This window comes from Myotis daubentonii, chromosome 8, assembly GCF_963259705.1.
Source record: "Myotis daubentonii chromosome 8, mMyoDau2.1, whole genome shotgun sequence".
NCBI classification, from domain to species: domain Eukaryota; kingdom Metazoa; phylum Chordata; class Mammalia; order Chiroptera; family Vespertilionidae; genus Myotis; species Myotis daubentonii.
In genome coordinates, this window is record NC_081847.1 from 58809887 (window position 1) to 58831437 (window position 21551).

At 51.1% G+C, this 21551-nt stretch overlaps 1 protein-coding gene across 4 annotated transcripts in view; it reads left to right on the forward strand.

Annotated features, from left to right (window-relative positions):
- The first annotated feature begins 2042 nt into the window (after positions 1–2042).
- EMILIN2 (elastin microfibril interfacer 2) overlaps positions 2043–21551 on the forward strand; it is a 42726-nt gene continuing 23217 nt past the window's right edge. For 2 of the 4 annotated variants that reach the window (XM_059706529.1, XM_059706530.1), the window contains exons 1-2: positions 2044–2358; positions 2861–2983. In XM_059706529.1, coding sequence (XP_059562512.1) covers positions 2246–2358; positions 2861–2983 — 236 coding nt within the window. In that variant the 5' untranslated portion in view covers positions 2044–2245. Of the gene's footprint in view, positions 2359–2860; positions 2984–21551 lie in introns of all 4 variants that reach the window. The other 2 variants (XR_009454145.1, XM_059706527.1) reach the window with 2 other exon arrangements.

The window sequence follows — 21551 nt, forward strand, 5'->3', positions numbered from 1 at the left end:
AAACTGAGTTTTCAGGGGCTTAAGGGAGTGGGCGGCTGATGAGCAGTCCACACTTCCAGCATCCTACCATTTGTGTCCACATTATTGCTTATGGCTGGGACCAGATGACCTGCCCACATTAGCCTGTTTCCTAAGGTGTGTGAGCTCTCTACCCTCACGAAGCTCCTGGAGGGCTCTGTGGTTCTCAGTTTGATGTGTCCCTCCCTCTGGCGAGAGAAGAGGAAGGGAAGAGAGTCTCTTGGGGTCTTGGCCTGAGAGCCAAGAGTCTTCTTCCATCTTCCCAGAGCAGCCCCACACTGGGGACACGTGGGCTTGTCTGTAATAACTGTGAGCTCACGTAATGGACTGAGCATCAGAAACTTCATACCCCTCATTGCACAGCAGCGCACAGAAGCTCGATAAACACAGAGCCATGTACAAATCCTCAGTATTTTTGTACAATGCCTAGCAGGGAACAGATGCGCAGAATAAAATGTATTTACTGACTTATAGCTGATTAAATATAGTTTGTGGTCCTCTCAATGAGAAGTTGGTTCTCAAATTCTGGAACTAGAATATGACTTCCTACTCTAACTTCGATTCAGTGGAAAAAAATAGATTTGACCTGATCAGTTCATCTTCACTGTCAAGTTTAAGAATTATCTGTATTGAAGTTGTGATTGTTAGCTGTTAATTTTAGATAGACACACACCTGTGTGTTTCCTCCATCCCCCCCCCCCACCCCCGCTGTCCCTCTCCTTCATTTCTGGGCTCCGTTTCTTCCCTATGACACTTTGTGAACAGAAATCGTGTTAGGATGGGGACGATAGTGCAGCCACACAGAAAGATACAGATTGGTTATGCAAGGCAGCTTCTTGTCCCTTTCTGCTATTTTCCCCTTGGGGTGGCTCTTTTGAAGGCTGGGATGACTTCAGTCCCTTATTGGCATGATCCGCCACTTGGAAAGTTCATAAACAGACTATGTCCTTACATGGTATAATTTCTGCTTGGATCTTGCAAAGTTTCTACTTAGGGAACGTTCTCTCATTTGCAAATCAAAAGGCCAACATCCCCCTCAAAACATATTAGAAATGAAACGGGCCAATGGCCTCATTTAGTAGCCCAGGGAACGCAGCAAAGCCTTATTATTGTCCACATAACTCACAGCCAACAGCGTAATAACAGCTCACAGTCATTACGGTTAACCTACACAAATAACCTCACTCTAGTGTTCATTCCATGCAGTGGGTAAACTCAAATAGAAGAACACAACCCTTTGGTCTGGATTTTATGTAACATTATTCAGGGGGTTTGCTTCATCCCCCAAAGAAAGTGATAAAGATGAGTGTGACTCACGAATATGAAGAAAATATGCAGGCAGGTGACAAGACATGTCTCAACTGTTAAGAAGCAAAGAGACTGTGGTGGAGTAAATGGGTTTACTGTTGATAGAAAAACCAAGTTCAGAGGAGGACCGCAGCAGCAGAGGCCGAGGTTGCCTTTCAAAGGTCAGTGTGATGCGCCTCAGAAGCTTTGGGGAGGTGGCTTCCACAGTCCCCTGCTGCCCCGCACGGTGGCTTGGAAACCGTTAAATGGATGGACGAGGCAGAGTTGGGCGCAGAAAAAGAAGAGGATCCGCGTTCATTTCCCCCTAAACTCTCCTAAATCCAAATGCGGGGGAACGGCCGCGTCTTGCCAGAAGAGGGAAATGCGAGTCGCCTCTGATAAAGGACTGATAACGGTGTCCCGTTCACCCTGGGAAGCCGGCACCCAGGCTCGACGTGAGGACTGCGCCGCGCCGGCTGCGGCCACTTCCCGAGGGGCCGGGGCGCGCCTGCTGGAAGGTGGGAGGCGGGGTTGCCTGGCTGCTGGGAAGAGACCAAAGGAATGAGTAATTGGAAATTCTGTAACACAGACCCTTCTCCCAAGCCCTTTGGCCCTTTCACCCCAAGCCCCCTGCTGAGCGGCCTGGGGACTGGAGACAGGGAGTCGTGGTGGAGGGAGCGTCACGTTTCGGAGAGGGAAGTGAAATAGAGGGCGGCACCCGGGGGGACCTGTGCGTCATTGAGGGACCGAGGAGAAGCGCGGGCCCACGGGGTGGAAAAGGAGAAGTGGTAGCGAGAAGCCGGAGGGGGCGGCCGCGGAGCGCGGTGGGGGCGCCGCGAAGGGCCCGCGCCTCCTGCTTCCTCCGGCCGCGCCCCGGCCGCCCGCACACTCGCGCGCTCGCCGCGACCCGCCGCGCTCCGGATCCCGCCCCGCGCGCACAATGTGGCCCCGGCCCCGGCCTCGCGCGTCCTGGCGCTGGGCGCTGGCCCTGCTGGCCCTGGGCGGCGCGGGACTGTGCCAAGCCGGCCCCGCGCGGCCCGGTGCCAGGAACAAGTAAGTGCGGGGCCCCTCTTTCGCCCCCAGGACGGTGAGGCCACCCCTCAAAGCCCTGGGCCGGGCCCGAAACTGCCCTGCCAGAGGCGATGAGCCGCAGCCGGGGTCCCCCGCGGGCTGCCCCTGGGGGGCGCCTCCTGCCGGTGGCCGTGCGCTCCGTGATCCGCGCGGGGTCCCGGTGACCTCGCCTGCGCCTCCAGCAGTGATGCCGCCGGGCCGCGCGCAGAGGCATCCCGAAGAGCAGAGGGATCAGAAGACCCCTCCCAGGACTTGCTGGGGTCCTTGGGGCCGGGTGCTCCCCCTTCCCGTCTCTTTTAGGGGAAAGGTGCCGGCTCTCCCACGGCGCGCCCGCGCCCCTCCGCAAGGTCGGCTTTGTGGAGCCCCCGCCTCCGCGGGGAGCACGGCCTCCCTCACCCCGGCTCCATCTGCGGGTGCCGCAGCTTGTCCGTCTCCCCCAGCCTCAGGTTTACACACCGCCCCTCTCCCTCTCTCTCCGCCCCAGGAATTGGTGCGCCTACATCGTGAACAAGAATGTGAGCTGCTCTGTGCAGGAGGGAACTGAGAGTTTTATCCAAGCTCAGTACAACTGCCCCTGGAACCAGATGCCCTGCCCGTCCGCGCTGGTGTGAGTCCTGGTGCCGGGGAGCGGGCGGGGGCGGTGGGGTGGGGTCGGAGCGTGGGGCTCGGCCGCTGCGTAAATCTCTTCCCCGGCGGGTGCGAGCTCCGCAGCTGAAAAGTTTCAGCGCGAGCGGGGCCGGGGCCGCAGGGTGGTGCAGAAGCATGTGTTGCCCTGAGCGAGCGTTGATGATGCGCACGACCTGCTCGTGATCACCAGGGCACAGGAGGGAATGAACAAAGCCCCTACCCTCATCTCTCTCTCTCTCTCTCTCTCTCTCTCTCTCTCTCTCTCTCTCTCTCTCTCTCTCTCTCTCTCTCCCCTCTCTCCTCTCTCTCCAATTTTATTACTAACATAAGGCAGCTGGACCTAATTAGATCCATATTGTGAGTTCTGGGGCATACAGAAATTTCAGCATGTATACTGCTAAAAATGCTTATATGTAGGATTAGCGGGGTGTCCTAAAACAGATGAGTTTTGTTCAGATGTCCCTGTAAAACTGACCTCATCCAGGGCTGTAAATCTCTAAAGTCCCAGGAATAACTTGTTTAAAAGTGTGTTGTCGTTGCTTGTTTGTTTTTTTCCAAGTTAGATTTGGGGATTGGCTAAGAGGTTGTCATGAGAGCATAGTTTTTAAAGACAAGGGGAGGAATTAATCATCTTTTTGCTTAGAAAGATTTCACCAGCTTAAAAAAACACACACAAAGAGGAAGCAATGCGATAGAGTGAAGATTCCGTTAAATACAGCGCACGCATTCAGTGCTCGGCACGTCTTCGTGTTTTGTGTAAGCCCGATATCCGAGGACGAGCCCATGTGAATACACGGCTGTTGGGGAACACATGTGATGGCTGAGATTAATTGTTTTCCCCTAAGAATAGGTTGTTTGTCTTAGAGCACAGTTGTCACTGCAGCAAAGAATAATAGCCAGGAGGCGGATCTGTCTTTGGCAAAGCAAAGGGAGGGCCTGAAGCTTGTCCTCCAGAAAACCTCCTTCCAGAGACATGAACCTTCAGGCAAGTGAGGTGCAGTGGTCCCTGAGTCACGCCCCCCCTCCGCCCCCAGGGGCGGCTATGGGAACTGCAGACAGAAAAGGGATCATTCCTCTGGGTCACCAACCACCTAGAAGAGATCCCACCTTTGATGACCCAGAGAAACAGGCCGAAGGGGAATCCTGGCTGCCGCGTTGAGCTGGGCAGATTGTCAGGGGCGCAGTGCAGTTGCTCTGTCTGCATCTGTAGTCGGTAAGATACAAACCCACCGTCTATGGTTAGCAGCCAGTGAATTCAGAACCACAGAAGATTTTTACATTGTGGTAGAGACCTGTAAATAGTCAATACAATTTGAATTGACTTCTATAAAATTAGATTTGTTAATCAGGAATATTTTGTCTTACACAAGAATAGAATTTTGTGGCTTGTTATAACTTTAATGTTTACTTGTAACAAGTCAGAAATAAACAAATTTTTCATTTGGGGAGGTAATACTTTTAAATTAGTTTTTTAAAGTTTCTGAAATTATTTTAGTGCTTGGGAAATCAAGTGGCACTTTAATTGTTATATTTCACAAAAACCAGTGAAACAAATTCTCTATCTTCAGTGGGGGGTGAATCACCTCCAGACCAGCAGGTGAGAGAAAGGCAGGTGGGAAGGATATCCAATGGGAAGCATAAAAATTGCTATTTTACGAAACAAGACCAAAATCAGTGACCTCGGTATTTTTATTCTATAATAACCCTGTAAGTGATTCAAATGTGCTTGTAAGTACTGCATTAAAAGTGAAATTTAAAAAATAAAAACACTGTTTTAGCCAGTCAAGCTGAAAATCTTGAAGTTAACTTAAGCGACTCACTCAGTCCTGTTCTTTTTCTTTCTGTGTCTTTAGAGACAGGAAAGGACCGGTTTACCTTATTTTTCAACTACGAAATGTTTTCTAAATGTTGAGGATTAGTAGTTAAATGAAGACAAAAGGAGGAACATTTTTTAACACTTAAACGAGAAAGAATGGCTGTTAGACATAGCATTTTCTAGGTCTGCTGATGAGGAACTTCTCTCAGTTCCAGGCTCTGTTAGGTGAGGTCTTCATCGCCGGGGCCCTAGACCTGAGGCCTGGGGAGGTGGGGTTCGTACGGACCACTTTCCAGGCGGTGTGAGAAGCACAGGTGTGCTTGTTTATTTGCCCTTCACAGGTGTTGCGTTTTTTACAAACTACGGGCCAGGCCTTCCACCCGCAGAAAGATTGCATCTCGCTGATTGCAGTGCTCGCTTTGTGCGGTGGTCTGGACCCGAACCCACTCTCTCCAAGGACTGGAGGTTGGCTGAGATCTGGAGCTAGAAGTGCACTTTAGCATCTGGTAACGTTTGAGCAGCTGGGAGTGGCAGGTGTGAGCCAGCGAGGCCTTCATCCAGTTGGAGCGGACCTGGGTTGTCAGGGGCTGTGGGGGGAAAGGAGGAAGAGGGGCCAGGCACGGGGAGAGAGCAAAGTCAAGCTTTTGGAGGAGGAAACTACATCTTAGAGACCTCAGGACGAGAGGCTGAGGTGTTGGTAGCAGGAAGATTGGCTTATGCAGAAAGAGGCAGTTTCAGGGCAGTTTCAGGGGTGCAGGGTTGTGGCTCCTGTGCGATTAAGGGAGGACACGAGGAGACCCAATTACCCAAGAATCAGATGTTCCAAAGGCTTCGGTGGAGAAAGGGAGCTGATAGCAGCCAAGCAGGTGAAGAATTAAAGAGAGGGAACTCTGCAGGCTTAGGAGAGAAGTGAGGAAGCCAGAGGGAGAGGCTGAATACGCTCCAAACGGAGGTGGGACCAGGGGAGGAGACAGGGGTGTGATGGGGGAGAGGAGAACGCCTGTGCCTGACCGGTCACGGGCACTAAGGCCCCACAGGCATTTCCAGAAAGTGTAGACAGTGCTCCGTCTGCACGTAGGAAGAGCCTTAGATTCGAGATTGCACACTGCGTGTGGGGTGTGTGACCCCAGGAGCAGAGAGGGTTTTTATGTGACATGAGGGCATTTGGAGCAATTCCTTTTCTGAAGCTGTAAAGGACCTTCTGAGTGGCAGGCGCTGTGTCAGGACTTTGCTTTCTCTACATTAGTTTAACTCTTGCAACAACCCTTCAAGATGAACACCACTGTTTCCATTTTACCAACGAGGAAACAGGAGATGTCCCCTGACTTGCCTGTGGTCACATGATGGTAAGAGACTGAGCTGCTGGCCTTGGGGCCTGGCCTCTGTCCCTGGGATGGAGAATGCATTTGCTTGTTTTAGTGTGTGCCTCAGTAGATCGTACAGTACTCAGCTACAAAGAACATGTACACCCTCGTCATGCAAGGCAGTGCCCCCATAACAGGGACTGAGAACTGTTTGGAAGGCTTAGTGCGGTTTCGCAGGCCCGCGTCGTTGTACCATGATGAGCCCTTTATCTGCATTGCCTTCAGCCTTTACCGCAATCCCTGTAATGGGCTGGTACCCCCATTTTGCAGGAGGGCATGTAGTTGGGAGGTAGCAGAGCCTGGATTCAGATCTGGGTCTGTTATTTCCAAGCCGTAGGCTCTTCCCACTGCACACCTGGTAGCCCCTTGCTGTCTAAACCCACACCCTGGGATGAGCACCCCAAGGATGTGTGTGTGACCCCAGTGCTGTGACGATGGGAGGGGAGGAGGTAAGGGCCGGAGGCTTCTCAGAGCCCCTCTCTGGGGAGGGTGGGGGGTCGTGTTTGGGTGTCCCAGCGGTAGAAACAGCGCCACCTTTCTTCTCCCTCTTGGACTGGGCATTGTTTCCTTTCATGCATCATTCATGCCTCCTGGCAGTAAGTCCAGATAGTTGCATAACCTCCCACTCAGCCTGCGGTGGTCCAGCCGAGTGAGGTTAGTCCTGAGACATGGGGGCGTCCTGTGAGCGGAGCAGCTGTCTGCTGGAGCCTCGCCGTTGGCTCTGAGGATCCCAGATGCGAGGCAGGTTATTCCCCTGCACCGGCGTCCCTTCCAGCTCAGGGCTGAGGCGCTGCCGGTCAGGCTGCAGTTTCCTGCTCTCTGACACCACAAACTGACTAGGGCTTATCAGCCTCCACCCACCCCTGCCCCCACCCGCTTCTTGGGTGTGTGGCATCTTGGTGAAATGTTTCCTATTAGCTCTTTAAAAAAATCTCACCATTCGGGGAGGGATCCGGATGGGGCCAACTGAAGGGCCCTGTGCTGCTCTGATAACACAGACTGAGGATTTGCGCATGTGCAGCAGGTATGGGTTCTAAATGCTGAGTCTCCAGAACTTCTGTAATCCGCTGGTTCCAATGGGAGCAGATGGTCATTCAGCTGGAAGAAAAGTTGCCTGTTAAGGAATAATCTCAGCCAGGAAAAGCTTTAAAAAAAACTAAAACTAAACTAAGAACACTTAAGACTAAGGGGAAACATAAGGGCTTACATCTTCTAGAGACAATTCTACGTTTTCTGCATCTCCAGGGAAAATTCCAAAAGAGCCTCATGTGTGTATGGCTTTATTTTCCTTCGGCTGTTAAACAGCGTGGGGTCCAGGGAAACGCGAATGAATGGAGGGGGCATGAGGGGGCGCGGCAGAGCCCTTGCTAACACGTGCACGGAGGCCCCCTGACCCCAGGGCCTGGCGCTGCCGCTGCTGTGGTTCCCTCGCACTTTCCATCCCCATCTGCCTTTGGGGTTGTATCGTGTGAGCTTCCTTAGACCCCTCAGACCTTCCTTTCAGCTTCTTTGACCTTTTCCCTCCCTCGGCTCCCAGTAGATAAGACGGGGAGCCTTTCGGCGCTTTCAGAGGCTTCCATGTGCGTTTTCCTTTTCTCAGCACACGCTCAGTCGGGGGAGTAGATAGGGCCGAGACAGCGGTCTTGGGAACAGAACTTCCACGTTTATGGGCTACATTTCCTACCTTATTTGGGGGAGAATTAATGGGATTCAAGTAGGTCATGGCCTTAAGGAAAAATTTGCCCCCTTTTTTTTTTCATGAAGGCTTTACTTGTAATTTATTGATTTTTTCAAAAAAGAGAGAACAACAAAACAACAGACCCCATGTCCTCCAGGCAGCCTGGGGCCCGATGCCAGTGGTAGGCCTGTCTTAAAGAGAATAGAGCTTGACATGTTGAAAGATACATTTCGGAAAAATCTGCTTTTTGTTAAGCCCCGTTGTGGTCCCATGAACTGGTGTTCCTCCCTTGATCTAGTCTACCACGTTGGCACTTGGTAAATGAATTACAATTCTGAGGTGAGCAGGAAGGTGGAAGTGAGTGGGGGCAGGCCTCCCCTGAGGCCATCCCCCAGGGCTGGCTGGCATGGCCAACATGTTCTGAAGAGGAGGTGAAAGTCTTGCCTTCGGGCCTGAGCTCTCCCACCACCCCGCTGTGTGACTGCAGGCAAGCCCCTCGCCCTCTCTGAGGCATGGTGTCCTCATCGCTGCATTTCGGGGAGGCGCCGTAGCGGACAGAACGGTGCAGAAGCGCCTGTTACGCTCATGTGCAGTGCTCAGCAGGGCTGTCTGGTGACTGTGCCTGTTCCCGTTGCTTGTTTGAAGTGTTGTTGCTGCTCAGGTGGCCTTATCTTTCAGGGCTTTGCCTTTGAAGCTCATGCTTCCTGACCTGGCAGAGAAGGACGGGAGGGCTAAAGAATGAACTCCATTTGGTGAGCTAAGATCATCACGAAATGGAAATGACTGAAATCGACTTTTTAAAAAATATATATTTTTATTGATGTCAGAGACGAAGGAAGAGGGAGGTAGAAACATCAATGATGACGGAGAATCATTGATCAGCTGCCTCCTGCAGCCCCCCCCCCCCCCCCCACTGGGGATCGAGCCCGAAATCCAGGCATGTGCCCTTGACCGGAATCGAACCCAGGACCCTTCAGTCCACAGGCCGATGCTCTATCCGCTGAGCCAAACCAGCCAGGGCTGAAATCAGCTTTTAAACATGAAGTTAAACTTGCAGAAACTGCTGTGGAAGCAGAGCCAGAGAAGCGTCTCTCCAGGGAATAACAGGTGGTTCCAGCCGCGTGGGCGTTGCTGGCTGGTTGGGGGGGGTGGGGGCTGTGGGAGGCCAGTCAGCAGGTGAGCTGCATGTTTCCCGGTGCCCCCAGGGGGGTGAGCTCTGCCCATCCCCGGCCACTAACACGCTGCTTTCATGCTTTACCTTCAGAACAAATCCTCTTCCTCGAGTTGGTAGCGTGAAGATGGTGCTAATGTCACTGAGTGTGAATGATGCGGTAGGCGCTGCGCGGGGCGGTCAGTGTCCTACATGCTGCTTCCTAAAAGCGAAAACTGACAGACTGGCCAGTGTTCAGATGACGCCCAGACTGTCACCCAGCTGTTTTGGTTTATTATTGGGTACAAGACTGTTTTACTGCTACCGTCCTTCATGAAGCAGCGTCTGCACCGAAGAACAGCAGTGACCGCTTGATACGATGGTGCGGGGGTGACTGCTCCCTGCGGACTGATCTTCCTGGCAGGGTCAGGACAGGGGCACAGGAGTTCCCGTCGTGGTAGTGGTTCACCTGGAGGAAAAACAATGAACGGATTACAGGCAGGCTCACAGTCAATGCTCTTCTTGCCTTCCTGTTTTAAAGTGGTGATGGGTGTTGAAAAAAGTGGGCAGGGCTCAAACCAACCCAATTCCCGGGTTGAAAATGCTGTAGAAGCAAACTTTCCTGGGTGTGTGAGGGCCCAGCTGGCCCTTTTTTTCCCCACCTACGAAAATATCAGATGATTAGGGAAGACGCCTAAAAGTTATTCTTTGCCTTTCAGGGCAGTGCAATTTACTGTGCATTTGCTTAAAACAAAATTTGGTTAAGAGACAGATGGTTTAGGTCAGTGGTCGGCAAACTCATTAGTCAACAGAGCCAAATATCAACAGTACAACGATTGAAATTTCTTTTGAGAGCCAAATTTTTTAACCTTAAACTATATTGGTAGGTACATTGTTAACTTAATTAGGGTACTAAGGCTTAGGAAGAGCCACACTCAAGGGGCCAAAGAGCCACAGTTTGCCAACCAAGGATTTAGGTGGAGGCCTCTCAACATGGTCATTTCGATGAAAGGCAGTCTGCTCTGAGGATTCTCCGTGTTTCCCTCACTTTTCCCGTCTTTAGATCTAGTTGTGATTGTACAGTATCCGCTGAGTGCAGGGGTGTAACCTGTGGTCTCTTTCAGAGACTCGCTCATAATCCACTGTAAGACAGGGTTCTAGAAATTTCCCTCTGGCTTCAAGTTCCCAACATCTCAGCGGGGAGGCTGTTGAAGGATTGTGGCCTAAGGGCCTAAGTTTTTTGAAAGTGAAGGTGAAAGTGCCACTTGTTTCCGGCTGAGGCTTCCCCTCAGATCTTGGAAACGTAGCCCAAAAGCTGTGGCAGTGATTGCGACAGAACTCAGGGAGGGGCGAGTTTCACATTCCAGCCCTCAATCCAGTCTTTTCACTATTAAAGCGTTCCTGTGGCTCGGTCCATTTCAAGCCAAAACGCTCTCAATCTGCTGGTGGAATCGAGGGCTTTGGGCGGGGAGGTAGCGTGGAGCCCCTCTGAGTATCCGGAATGTTCCAGAATCTCCAGTCTGGCCTGCTGTCGGGACAGTGCTCAGATCTGATTGGCGTGTCAGGGGCCCAGGCTGCAGAGCCGTCAGCTGCTTTCGGCTGGAACAGCCCTTTCAGGACCACGAGGCCAGGTCCGGGCCAGCTTGGTCGTCCTGATACACGATGTGCCTTTTCCCCGTCCCAACATGTTGCCTCATCTGGCTGCTCTGGAGATCTTTGGGAGTCATCGTGTTGATCATTGTAAAAAACAACTAGAAAGCTGGAACACAGATTCCCTGCTCACAGACGGTGCAGGAGGGGAAGCAGAAATACCTTTAGTGGCTTATTTCGTGAATCCAATAGCAAGGCCTCCCCTACACTCCCTGCCGGAAGGGTCACTGGAAAATAATCCCGATGAGTAGACCATCCGATTTTCAAAATGCTAATTTATGTCTTTGCTGCTTTGTGTTATTTTACACGAAACGGCAATTTGAAGGTAGTTATGAAAATTTCTGTCTTGAATGTCTTTCTTTAATCATTGATCCATACCTTTAAAAGTGCAAAAATAACTATAAGCGTCAGTTCCCAATAGACAAAGCAATTGGTTGTGTGTCTGAAGAGTAATCTGATACATTAAAAAAACACCACCACCACCACCCTTCAGTTAAATCCTCATTTTGAAACTCTGAAAAAGACTCAGTGGTGCTGTTTTGGTTTCCACTAACAGAGAGACGTTTTGGGTAGTTGGGACAAGACTTGCTAGCATTTTGCTTCCACAGTCCTGAAGAGATTTAAAAATAACCCCAGTGCAAAATAGTTGGTTTATTGAGATTAACTTAGATACACTGTATGTACTGTACGTATTTAAAGTTGGATAATTTAATATTTGACCCATGAAATCAACACCACAATTGAGATATTGAACATTTCCATCACCACAAAGTTTCCCCATGCTCCTTGATAATCCTCCCTCCAGGTCCTCCCCACATACCTTCCCCAGGCTGATGAGCTTTCCATCATTGTAGATGAGTTTGCAATTTCTAAAGTGTTATGTAGTGTTATACAGTGCGTACTGTTTTTATGTTAAGTTTTTTTTTTTCATTAAGCATAATTGTTTTGAGGTACATCTTTTTTGTACTATGTATCAATAGTTGATTACTTCTGATTGTTGACTAATATTTCTTTGTATGTGTACACCACAATTTCTATAGAGTAGTTGTGCTTCAACTGAGAACTGGTGAAAAAAGAATGTAGAAAATAATTTATAATGACAGTAAGGTTACTTCTCCGATATTTCTGAAGACCAATGAGGTGATAAATGCATAACAAATGCAGAACAGTAGATAAAGCCATAATGGAGTAAAAAAAAAAACAACAACCCATATTTCACATTTATAGCCCTTGAAAATGTTGGGTTAAGGCTACAAAATTACTATAAGACACTATGAACTGGCAGAAAGCTCAATTGGGTTAAAGAAGACTTATTCTTTAAAGCAGTGGTTCTCAACCCTCTGGTCCTTTAAATATAGTTCCTCATATTGTGACCCAATCATAAAATTATTTTCGTCGCTACTTCATAACTGTAATGTTGCTACTGTTATGAATCGTAATGTAAATATCTGATATGCAGGATGGTCTGAGGCGACCCTTGTGAAAGGGTCGTTCGACCGCCAAAGGGGTCGCGGCCCACAGGTTGAGAACCACTGCTTTAAAGACTGTTGGTTACTCAGTTTCATTAAACAAATTTGTGTGCATGGCCCATGTCTGGCACAGGACTAGCGAGGGACCCGACCTCTCCCTTGCTCTCTGGAAGTTCACGTCCTTCAGGTGAAATGAGACATAAATGGGAAGCAGTAAAATAAAAGGTAGAGATGAGACTTGCAATAAGAGAAGCACAAATAGTGGAGGATGCTCCGAGGTGGAAGACATTGCTTCCTGCCAGAAGGCACGTGAGAACTTGTTTGTGGCAGTGGCATCTTAGCAGGGCTTTGAAGGGTGGTTCTAGTGAATATATGCACAGGTGAGAGGATGCCAGCATAAGCCAAGCGAGCACGTGAGCGAGGGCCTGGAGATGGGATGTGAAGGGACGTCCACGGTGACGAGTAAATCGAGGTGTGGGCACAGCTGGTTTCTCCTGGGGGCTGTGAGGGAAGGGTCTGTCCCAGGACTCTCTCCTCAGAGTGTAGATGCCGTCTTCTCCCACATATTTTCAACTTAGCAGATATCTGCTGGACCCCTCTTCACTCAGTGTCTACACATTTAATTTAGTATAATTTAGTAACAAGTTTGTCCTTTATTCAAGGGAAAACAACCCATCAATGGGGGGGTGGGAGGGACAGTGCTTCACAAGCAATGGATCAGTCTTCCTGAAGGATCTTGGGCACTCCTGACCTTCAACAAACAGAGGGCCATTTGGGACATGTGGTGTGAAGGCAACCACCAGCAGGTCCAGAGAAACAAAGAAGACGGACACTCTTTTATGGACTTGGGAGGGGCTGTTGTAAACAAAGAGTTCATTGGAGGAAACTGAAAGCTGGAAGTATAGGGACTTTTCATTGGCTGAGTTATGGCAGGTCTCCCATGGACTGAGCTGTTACTGGGCAAGGACCGAGTTAGTAAAGTAGAATCACTGTCGGAGATGTAAGGCACATCTCTTCCTGTTGGGATCAATAGTGTGTTGAGTGACACATATGCAAGTGTCCTTTCTTCTAGGCTCTGGACTCCACTTTTAAACTATATATATATTTCTATTGATTTCAGAGAGTAAGGGAAAGATAGAAACATCAGTGATCAGAGAGACTCATTGATTGGCTGCCTCCTGCATCCCCGACCCCACTGGGGATCGAGCCCACAACCAGGGCACCAAACCCACAACTTGGGCATATGCCCAACTGGGAATTGAACCATGACCTCCTGGTTCATAAGTCAATACCCAACCACTGAGCCACGTCAGTTGGGCATCTGGATCCCATTTTAAATGAGGTTTCTGTTTATTAACTTTTCACAGCAAGAGTGAGTTTTATAGAATGTTAGAAGAGGCAGCACTGAGGCAGGGCATGGTTGGCTGTGGTTGAATAAAGATCAAGGAACAGAAACAGGTATACAGCCCAGAGTTGGCTTGGCATCTGGGGATTGGCTGGCTGGAGATACTGTGTGTCTGGTCAAGTTGAGCATTTACATGGACATGAAAGCTCAGTTTGCTGATGTGGCACCATCTGGGTCTAGAAATTTCTTTCACCACCTGCCCCAAAGCTTCCCTCTAACCTGGGGCAATGCCCAGGGCTTGCTGTCCCATAGCCCTGACGTACCTGGGTTCTGTGGTGATTCTCTTAAAACCACATGGGGTTGGCCAAGGTAGGGAACGCCATGCCCTCAAGTTCCTTAAGAAAGTTCCAGTCCCATAAGTCTGCATGAGCAGTGAGGACTGTTCTGAAGACGGTGAGCCGCACAGATGGCTTTAAGGACGTCGCAGGTGTCACCAACCTTGAAAATCCATTGGCCACCCTACGTGTTCTTGGAGGAAGGTTCCTCTTCCTTGACCTACTGCTCCATTGCCAACTCCCATTTAAAGGCAAATAAGCAAAATTCTTCTTTTGGTTTTGCTAACCAGCCCCCACCCTTTACTTCTCCACACCTTAAGGTCTTGGGTGGGGTGGGTGGTGGCAGCATCTTTCAGAGAAAAGGAATGCTCCTCCTAAGCAGAGTGCAGGTGGGTGAAGTGTTGCGCGTCACTGTGCGAAGTGCGGATTTTAAAAACATGAAGTAATAGTGATTAGCCTGGATAATGTGAGAAATATGAACCCATGTTATAGCGTTTTCATTCTTTCCCCCCCACTTTGGTCATAAATTACGAAAGAAATGCAAGTGTTCCTGTGTTTTCACTTCCCAGATTATTACTTTTTAAACTGAGAACGACTTGGCCCAAAGGAAGAAAATGTTTTTATATCTGCAGAGAAACTCATACTTTCTCAGGGTTTTCTCAGCTTCTAAGTGACTTCCACCCAGTTACAGGTGTGGCCTGTGTAAGAGCTTGCCAGCACCCATAGACTTTACCCGGAGGTGGGAAATAAATACCGATGGGATGGCATAGCCAATTCCTTTTCAGTATCAAGAAGCAATACTGAGAACAATGGATGTGTAGCTGCAAGTTGGAGAGTGGCTGGAGGATACGGAATTGAGGAAGGAGGGAAAGCAGGGAGTGGCTGAGATACTTGGGGGGGGGGGGTGGCGGGATGGATGTTGCAAACCAAGTCAAGAGAAACACAGGAAAAAGGATTTCGAAATTATTGTGACTTTGCGGGATAATTTGAGAAAATAATTTTTCTGCTTGACAAAAAGAGGAAATAATCAAAATGGCTCTGAAAAGGTTTGGATCCCCAAACCCCAGAAAGTCATATTTGTGGTGAGCATCATGGGAAAGGCTGGGGCCAGCCGACGTTCTCATGGCCCGCACTGTGGGAACACGGAGTGTGAGCACGGGGGAGTGATGAGGACAGCCTTCTGGGATTCTGACTCCAGGAATAAGGGCACATGAGATAAGTTAGAGAAATGGAAGAGGATAGCATTTATTTGGGGGCAATGGCCTGCAACAGCGATGGCCCTTCCCAAAAGCATTCTTCAGGAGAACATAGTCCATCATTCATCTTGGATTATCCGCCCTCCAGAAAGCCATCCGGTTAGCTGGGACCCTCCTCCCCGCTGTCACGGCATCGACTTGAGTTTTGTAACGTGTCTCCCAAAGTGAGGAAGTTAAATCTGAGAATGTGGCCTCGTTGGAGCTGATGCATAAGCTGCATTTCATGGCCCGGGCACGCCCTGCACTTGCAGATGATGTCATCTTCAGCACTGCAAGTTTGTCCGAAGGTCCTGACGGCTCTTATAATAAATTTAACTCTCGCTACAGCCGAGTTGGACTGAGCCTTGCAGCTGAGCCACTGTGGTTTTCTGTAATCACCTTTCTCCGGGACTGTTCTGTCCTTAGGGTTAAGGGGGGTGATAAATTGTGGAAAATTCTGGAGGAAAGTTTCTACTTATTATGCTGCATGACCAGTAGACGTAAAGAGAATTTCAGGTTGTGAAATCTAACTTGCTGCTCTCAGTAATTCATAAGGAAATGAATTCAAGAGGAAACAGAAAACTCAGCAGCTTCCAACTGTGGTTTCTCCAGCAAACATCTCCTTTGTCCTGGGACACAGTCTCCTCTGTGTACGTTTTCGCTGTGAACACATGGCTTCGATGTAGGAGCTGTTGTTTTAGAAACGCGTACAAAGCTCTGCTGTAATCTGACTTCAATCAGGGCTCATCAGTCTGACGTTTAGATCCACTAGATACAGTCTGTATTTCAGAAACATATTTGCCCAAGCATTCTGGCTTTTAAAACTTAGGTGGATTTTCCTAGAAAGTCAAGAAAAATATTTTACATTTTTTTATGTTGTTGATTTCAGAGGTCTGGTTAAAAACGTGTAGCGTAGCAGGAAGAGAGAAGATGAAAATTCTGATTTTTGTGTTCGGTTCCCCCACTTTATCCCCGGGGACCTTTTCAGGCCGTGGGAAGTGCGCGTTGGAGGGTCCTCGGCCAGCGCCGCCTCCTCGGATTGTGGCGCGGCCTCCGGTGCAGCCTGCGTGTCGGCAGGACACAGCAGATTCAAACACGAGTGTCCCTCTGCCGGTCAGAGCGGCTCTCCTTCCACGCGGTTCCGCAATCACTTCTAATGTCAAACTTCGTAGTCTCTACTGCCTGGCTGCACTTACTTTTGGCAAACAAGCTACTTTAATTAAGAACTCATGGGTTTATTTACTGATTGATAGAAAAACAAAGAACAAGGGGAAACCTCTTGGTCACACTTTGTTCCTAGAAAATCAGTCCACTGTTTTGTCAATTCTAACTTGGACCGTGGAGACCAAACTTTGTAAAAGCGAATCACCATACGAAAAGGCAGGCAGTTTTGACACATGCTACAATCGGGACGAACCTGGAGGAGGGAGGGGATCGGGACATGCCTTCCCATAGTGATGTTTTTGAGCTGAAAGCATTGAGACTCAGCAGACACAAAGACGAACTCTCGGTCCCCCTCCTCTCTGACTCAGAAGCGGAGTGTGAATTCCCCACCTCTCTTGCACCAGAATGAGGGCAGTGACCTTGTCCCTGCAGGCAGAGCCGGCACTGACACAAACCTGCCTAAGCAAACCTCCTACAACAGGCCTTATCTTCCATTAGTTTCCCCCATACATTTCCGAGACATCTTCCCACAATTTATCACCCCTCGAAGCCCAAAGCCCCTTTCCTTTGTCCAACCGCTACTCTACACCTTACTGCCCTTTGTTAAAATGGTCTATGAGTCCAAGTTTAACCACCTCGTCTTTGGATTTTTCTCTTCGTTTCCGTGAAGCCGCTCTGCATGTAAAGCTAGTAACATCAGTAAAATCTGTATGTCTTTTCTCTTGTTCGTCTGTCTTTTGTCAGTTTAATTCATAGGCCCCAGAACAAACCTAAGTGGGTAGAGGAAAAGTTTTTTTTTCCTTCCCTACAAGGACATTATGCTAAATAAAATAAGCCAGTCACCGAAAGAGAAAGACTACATGATTCTACTTGTATAAGGTGCTTGGAGAGGTCAGATTCATGGAGATGGAGCGTAGCATGGTGGTTGCGGGGTTCGGGGGAGGGCTGACGGGACTTGTGTTTAATGGGTGCCGAGTGTTAGTTGGGATGATGAGAGTTATGGAGATGGGTGGTGGTGACAGCTGCACAGCCATGGGAACGGACTCCATGCAGCGGCCTCTTACACATGGCTGTGGCACAGGGAAGGTGCTATGTAGTTTACCACAGTTTTAGAAAGTGGGTTAGTTGCTGCTCTCTGGAAAACCTGGCGTAGCAGCTGAGTGCCAGGAACCGAGTGTGCCCTGTGCGCATCCTGAAACGCGACGAAATGACTTCTCACCCTCGCGCGCTACTTCTCCTTGTCCCGGGGGCGGGGAGTCCTCCAGGCCCCGTGCTGCCTGGCCTTTCCCATCCTCTCAGGCCCATCCCGGGCGATGCTGTGCAGAGCCACACACGCAGAGTGAGGCCAGAAGGGTTGGCTCCAGACTTCTGAGGGCAAGCCAGTGACTGGAAGAAGGAGAAGAGTTTACTAAAAAAAAAAAAAAATCTGTTTTTGGGAGAAATCCCGGTCAAATGAGTGTCTGCAATGGGGCACTGGGCTCTCGATGTGTGCAGTGGTGGTGGTTGGTGTTAAAATAAAATTCCGGTAACTCCGGAGTGCCGGCCGAAGATTCTGGCCTTGTGGAGTAGCTGTCTAGATGTCCCTCTGCCAGGGATGTGTGGTTATTTTTCAGAGAAATGTTCTGCCAGCGATTCTAGGCTGTGGGAGGAGAAAGACAGCGGGTGGATGTGAGATAGAAACCCGGAGATGAGCAGATAGGCGTGTGCCGGGGGTGTTCCTGTGGCCACCTTGGGGCTCTCTAGGCTTGTCCTGGCCGGTGAAACTGTCTGCGACGATGGAGATGTACCAGCCACTCGGGGCTACTGACCACTCGAAACGTGGCCAGTGCGACCGAGGGACTCAATGTTTGGTTTTAGTCCATTTAAAATAGTTTAAATGTAAATAGCCACACGTGGTTAATGGCTACTTATTGGCCAGCACAGTTCAAGGTTACCCGGTGTGTGATTCCGACCCAGTTCATCATGACCTGAGGCCCTGAAGCTTGGTTTGATTTGGGGAAGGCTCAGGAATTCGTGTCTACTTAGGGTTATACCCAAGGATAATTCTGAAATTTTTAATTAGGACATTGGACTCCACAAAACCTTGTCAAAAGTAGACCTACTATTATTAATTAATTATTTGATTGATCAGTTATTAGTTGATTAGTCATTGTTAATTGAGCACCTACTATAGGCCAGGCACTGTGATTTTAGTGGAGAACACCCCCCCCAGGTATTCCTGCCCCAGTGGGGCTCGCGGCCTGCAGGAAAGACGGGCGCTGAGCAAGCAAATGCAAGTGAGGGTGGAAGCATGTTTGGGAAGAGACCTCACCTCGAGCCCCTGGACGGAGTTGTTGTGGTGCTGAGGCCAAATGAAGGGACATTCCGTCACATTCTGTTCTCACAGGGACCCTTCCGGCCGCGTGGTCCCTGAACTCTGCTTCAACTCCTTCAGTTCTTTCCTTGCTGCCTTCCTTCTCACTGCCACTTCCTCGGGCTGGGCTGGTGCCTTTCACACGGAGGCTGAACTTGTAAAGATGGTAAACCCTTGTTTCACCGAAGAAGAGTCCCAGAGGGAGAGGAGAGTGCGAGTGGGCATGGCTGAGGCAGGGGTCTGGGCAGGCTCAGGCCACAGTCCCCAGGGTCCCCCAGGACGCTCCACAGCTGGGATTGGTGCCTCCCAAGGGACCGGCGATGGAGGGGGTAAGGCTGCAGTCTGGGTCAGCCCTCAGCTCTCCCAGCACCTCCTGTGGGTGTTGGTCCCTCAGTCCCTCGGTTTGGCGGCCCAGCTGGGTGCAGTGGGTGAGCTGGTTCGGAAAGTGTTCATTGAGCATCTCCGTGTGCTCACAGCCCAGGGGCCCCTTGGGCTGCTTCCGCTCTAGTCACTTCCCTGCGGGTGGTCCGGCCCTGGCTGCCTCAGGGCAGAGGCGCTCCTGGGTCTGAGGCTGCTTCTCAACGCCGGCTGCTGCGCTTGACAACCACTTAGGGAGGTTTTGAAAGGTGCAGATTCCTGGGCGCCCCCTGCCCCCAAGCCAATGCAGATGAGGATTCTGAGGGGTAAAGGCCCAGGCTTTTCTGTAACGCTCCTTGGCCAGGATATTGTCTGCCATGCTCTGGGGGGCATGGAAATCCCATCCGTTCTTCCCGCCCTCTGTGCAACACCCGCAGCGGGCTACTGTGGAGGCAGGAACCCCGTTTCTGTGGGGAAAATCCAGTGAGCCTGTGGAGCTGGACAGCCCTACCTCCTTCCCTCACCCCCCACCCTGAGCTCTGAGGACCCGAAGCCGCTTGGGGTCCATGTGGTTGCGCACAGAGAAGGGGGAACGTGTGCTTTCCCACGTTAGAAGTGGCTGCCTGATCATTTCCAGCTGTCACCCTGGGTGGTGGTGGTGGGGGGGAGGTGTGCCTCCCCTGCTGGACCTGAAGCTGTCAGGGATGCCGTCACCTGAACTCCATCGCTGAAACCGGAACCCTGCCTGCGGGCCAGCGAGGGGAGGGTGGGAGTGTGCGTGTGAGGGTGGAGGGGAAGGCGGGACTCCAGGGAGCTTTCTAAGTGAGGAGCTGGTTCCAAAAGAATACCGCCTCCGCGGGAAGAACGGCGTGTGGGGAAGCCAGACTTTCTCACCCCGGCTCAGCGTCGAAGGTACGGCCCTGGGTGGGGTGCGAGGTCGGACCTCCTCCCAGGGCGTCGGAGCCTCTCTCTGCGCAGCCTCATCCGAAGGGTTTAACGGGGGCTGTCATCTCCTGGCACATGAGCGAAACCCAAGAGCAGCCGCGTTCTCACATTCAATCGCAAATGCTCAGAGGAACCAAGTTTTTCTGAGGTTGCACATTTTTCCAGCATTATGCTGTCCTGGAGCATGCAAAACAGTGAAGTGGAATTGTTTTCTAATATCATTTCTAGGGCCACACAGAGGGTTCTTTGGGTGGGTGGGTGGGTGGGTGGGAGGGCCAAGGGCGGTGCGCACATGGGCCGAATTAGACACTCAGGGGATGCCTGCCGAGTGGGGACAGTGGCTGCTTCTCACCGAGTCCGGACCATCTCGGGGTGGGTGTGGCCAGAGTGGCTCTCGGCTGCTGCCCGCGGAGGCTGTGTGTGTGGGGGGGGGGAGGCGGGGGGGGGGGCAGGGGAGAACACGGGTTTCAATCCAGCCCTGCCCTTCCTGACCGTTGGAACTTGGGCAAGTCACAGCCTCTCTGAGCCTCTGTTTCTCATTGTGAAAAGAGGAAAATCTGAATTGTGGGGACTTGCTGGGGGGTAGGGTGGGGGTGGGAGAGAATGAAGAGCCAGGAAGGAGGTCTTGCTAACCCCCCCTTTCCCCTCCCTCCTTGAGCAGCCCTTCTTTTCTGTTTACTGGGCTTTCTCTTCAGTTGTCCTTGGAAAGGGCTCCCACCACACCTTGTGCACGTCCCCACACCAGCCCCCCACAGACCAAGTCGGTCAGCACTGAGGTGAGACGCAGGCGTCAGCAGCTGCTCACAGGTGTTCACAGTGATTCTCGGGCCCCAAACCTCCAGGTGGAACAGGGACCATGGAAGGTGCTGGGCAGTGCCCCCTGGGGGTTCCGCCCGGCCTGGCTGGTGGTGGAGAACCTTACATTCCAGGTTCTGGGTGCCACGGTTTTGACCCTCCAGGAAGATGCTGAGCCCTTTACATGCAGGAGTTCTAAGTCTCTCAGGAGCATAACCCTGAGCAGCACCTGCCGCAAGGCTGTGCCCCAGGCGGGGTCGCTTGGCTGGCAGAGGGCCGCAGGCCACCGGGCAGCTGGTCGACCCGAGCCCCACCCCCAAGCAGCACGCAGCAACCCTGGGAAGTGATACAAAGACTCTTTCTTTCTGGGAATTGGCCCTAAAAACATGACCAGCTGCGAGTGCTGGTGCTCAACGTGAAGAGAACGGGACAAGGTTCAAGAGCCATGGTTCCGAGCCAGAGGCAGCGGCCGGGGTAAACGAAGGAGCCGCTCGCATCTGAGCGGTGCGCCAGGCCCTGGGGAGCCGCGCCCGGAGCCGTCCCCTGGGCCACGTCGGGTCTCGGCCCAGCCGGGTGTGGAGACCTCACAGCTCGTCACAGGGCCTGTGTGATGCGCACGTGCATCAGGGGTGCACCGGAGGACGCGCACTTTCTATGGGGACTTTTGAATGGTTCCAATCCTGTTTCCTGTTTCTCCCATTAGCTATAGGAGTCAAGGCATTAAAAAAAATCTGAACACAAGTTCCTGAGTAGCTCGAAGCTGCCATCTTGCTAGTGCCAGGGAGAGAGGGCTGAGGTCATGGCCTGGGTTCTATGGGAGAAAGGGGTCCAGGATGCTTCTTTTAAAAAAAACACCACACATTTTTATTGATTTCAGAGAGGAAGAGAGAGA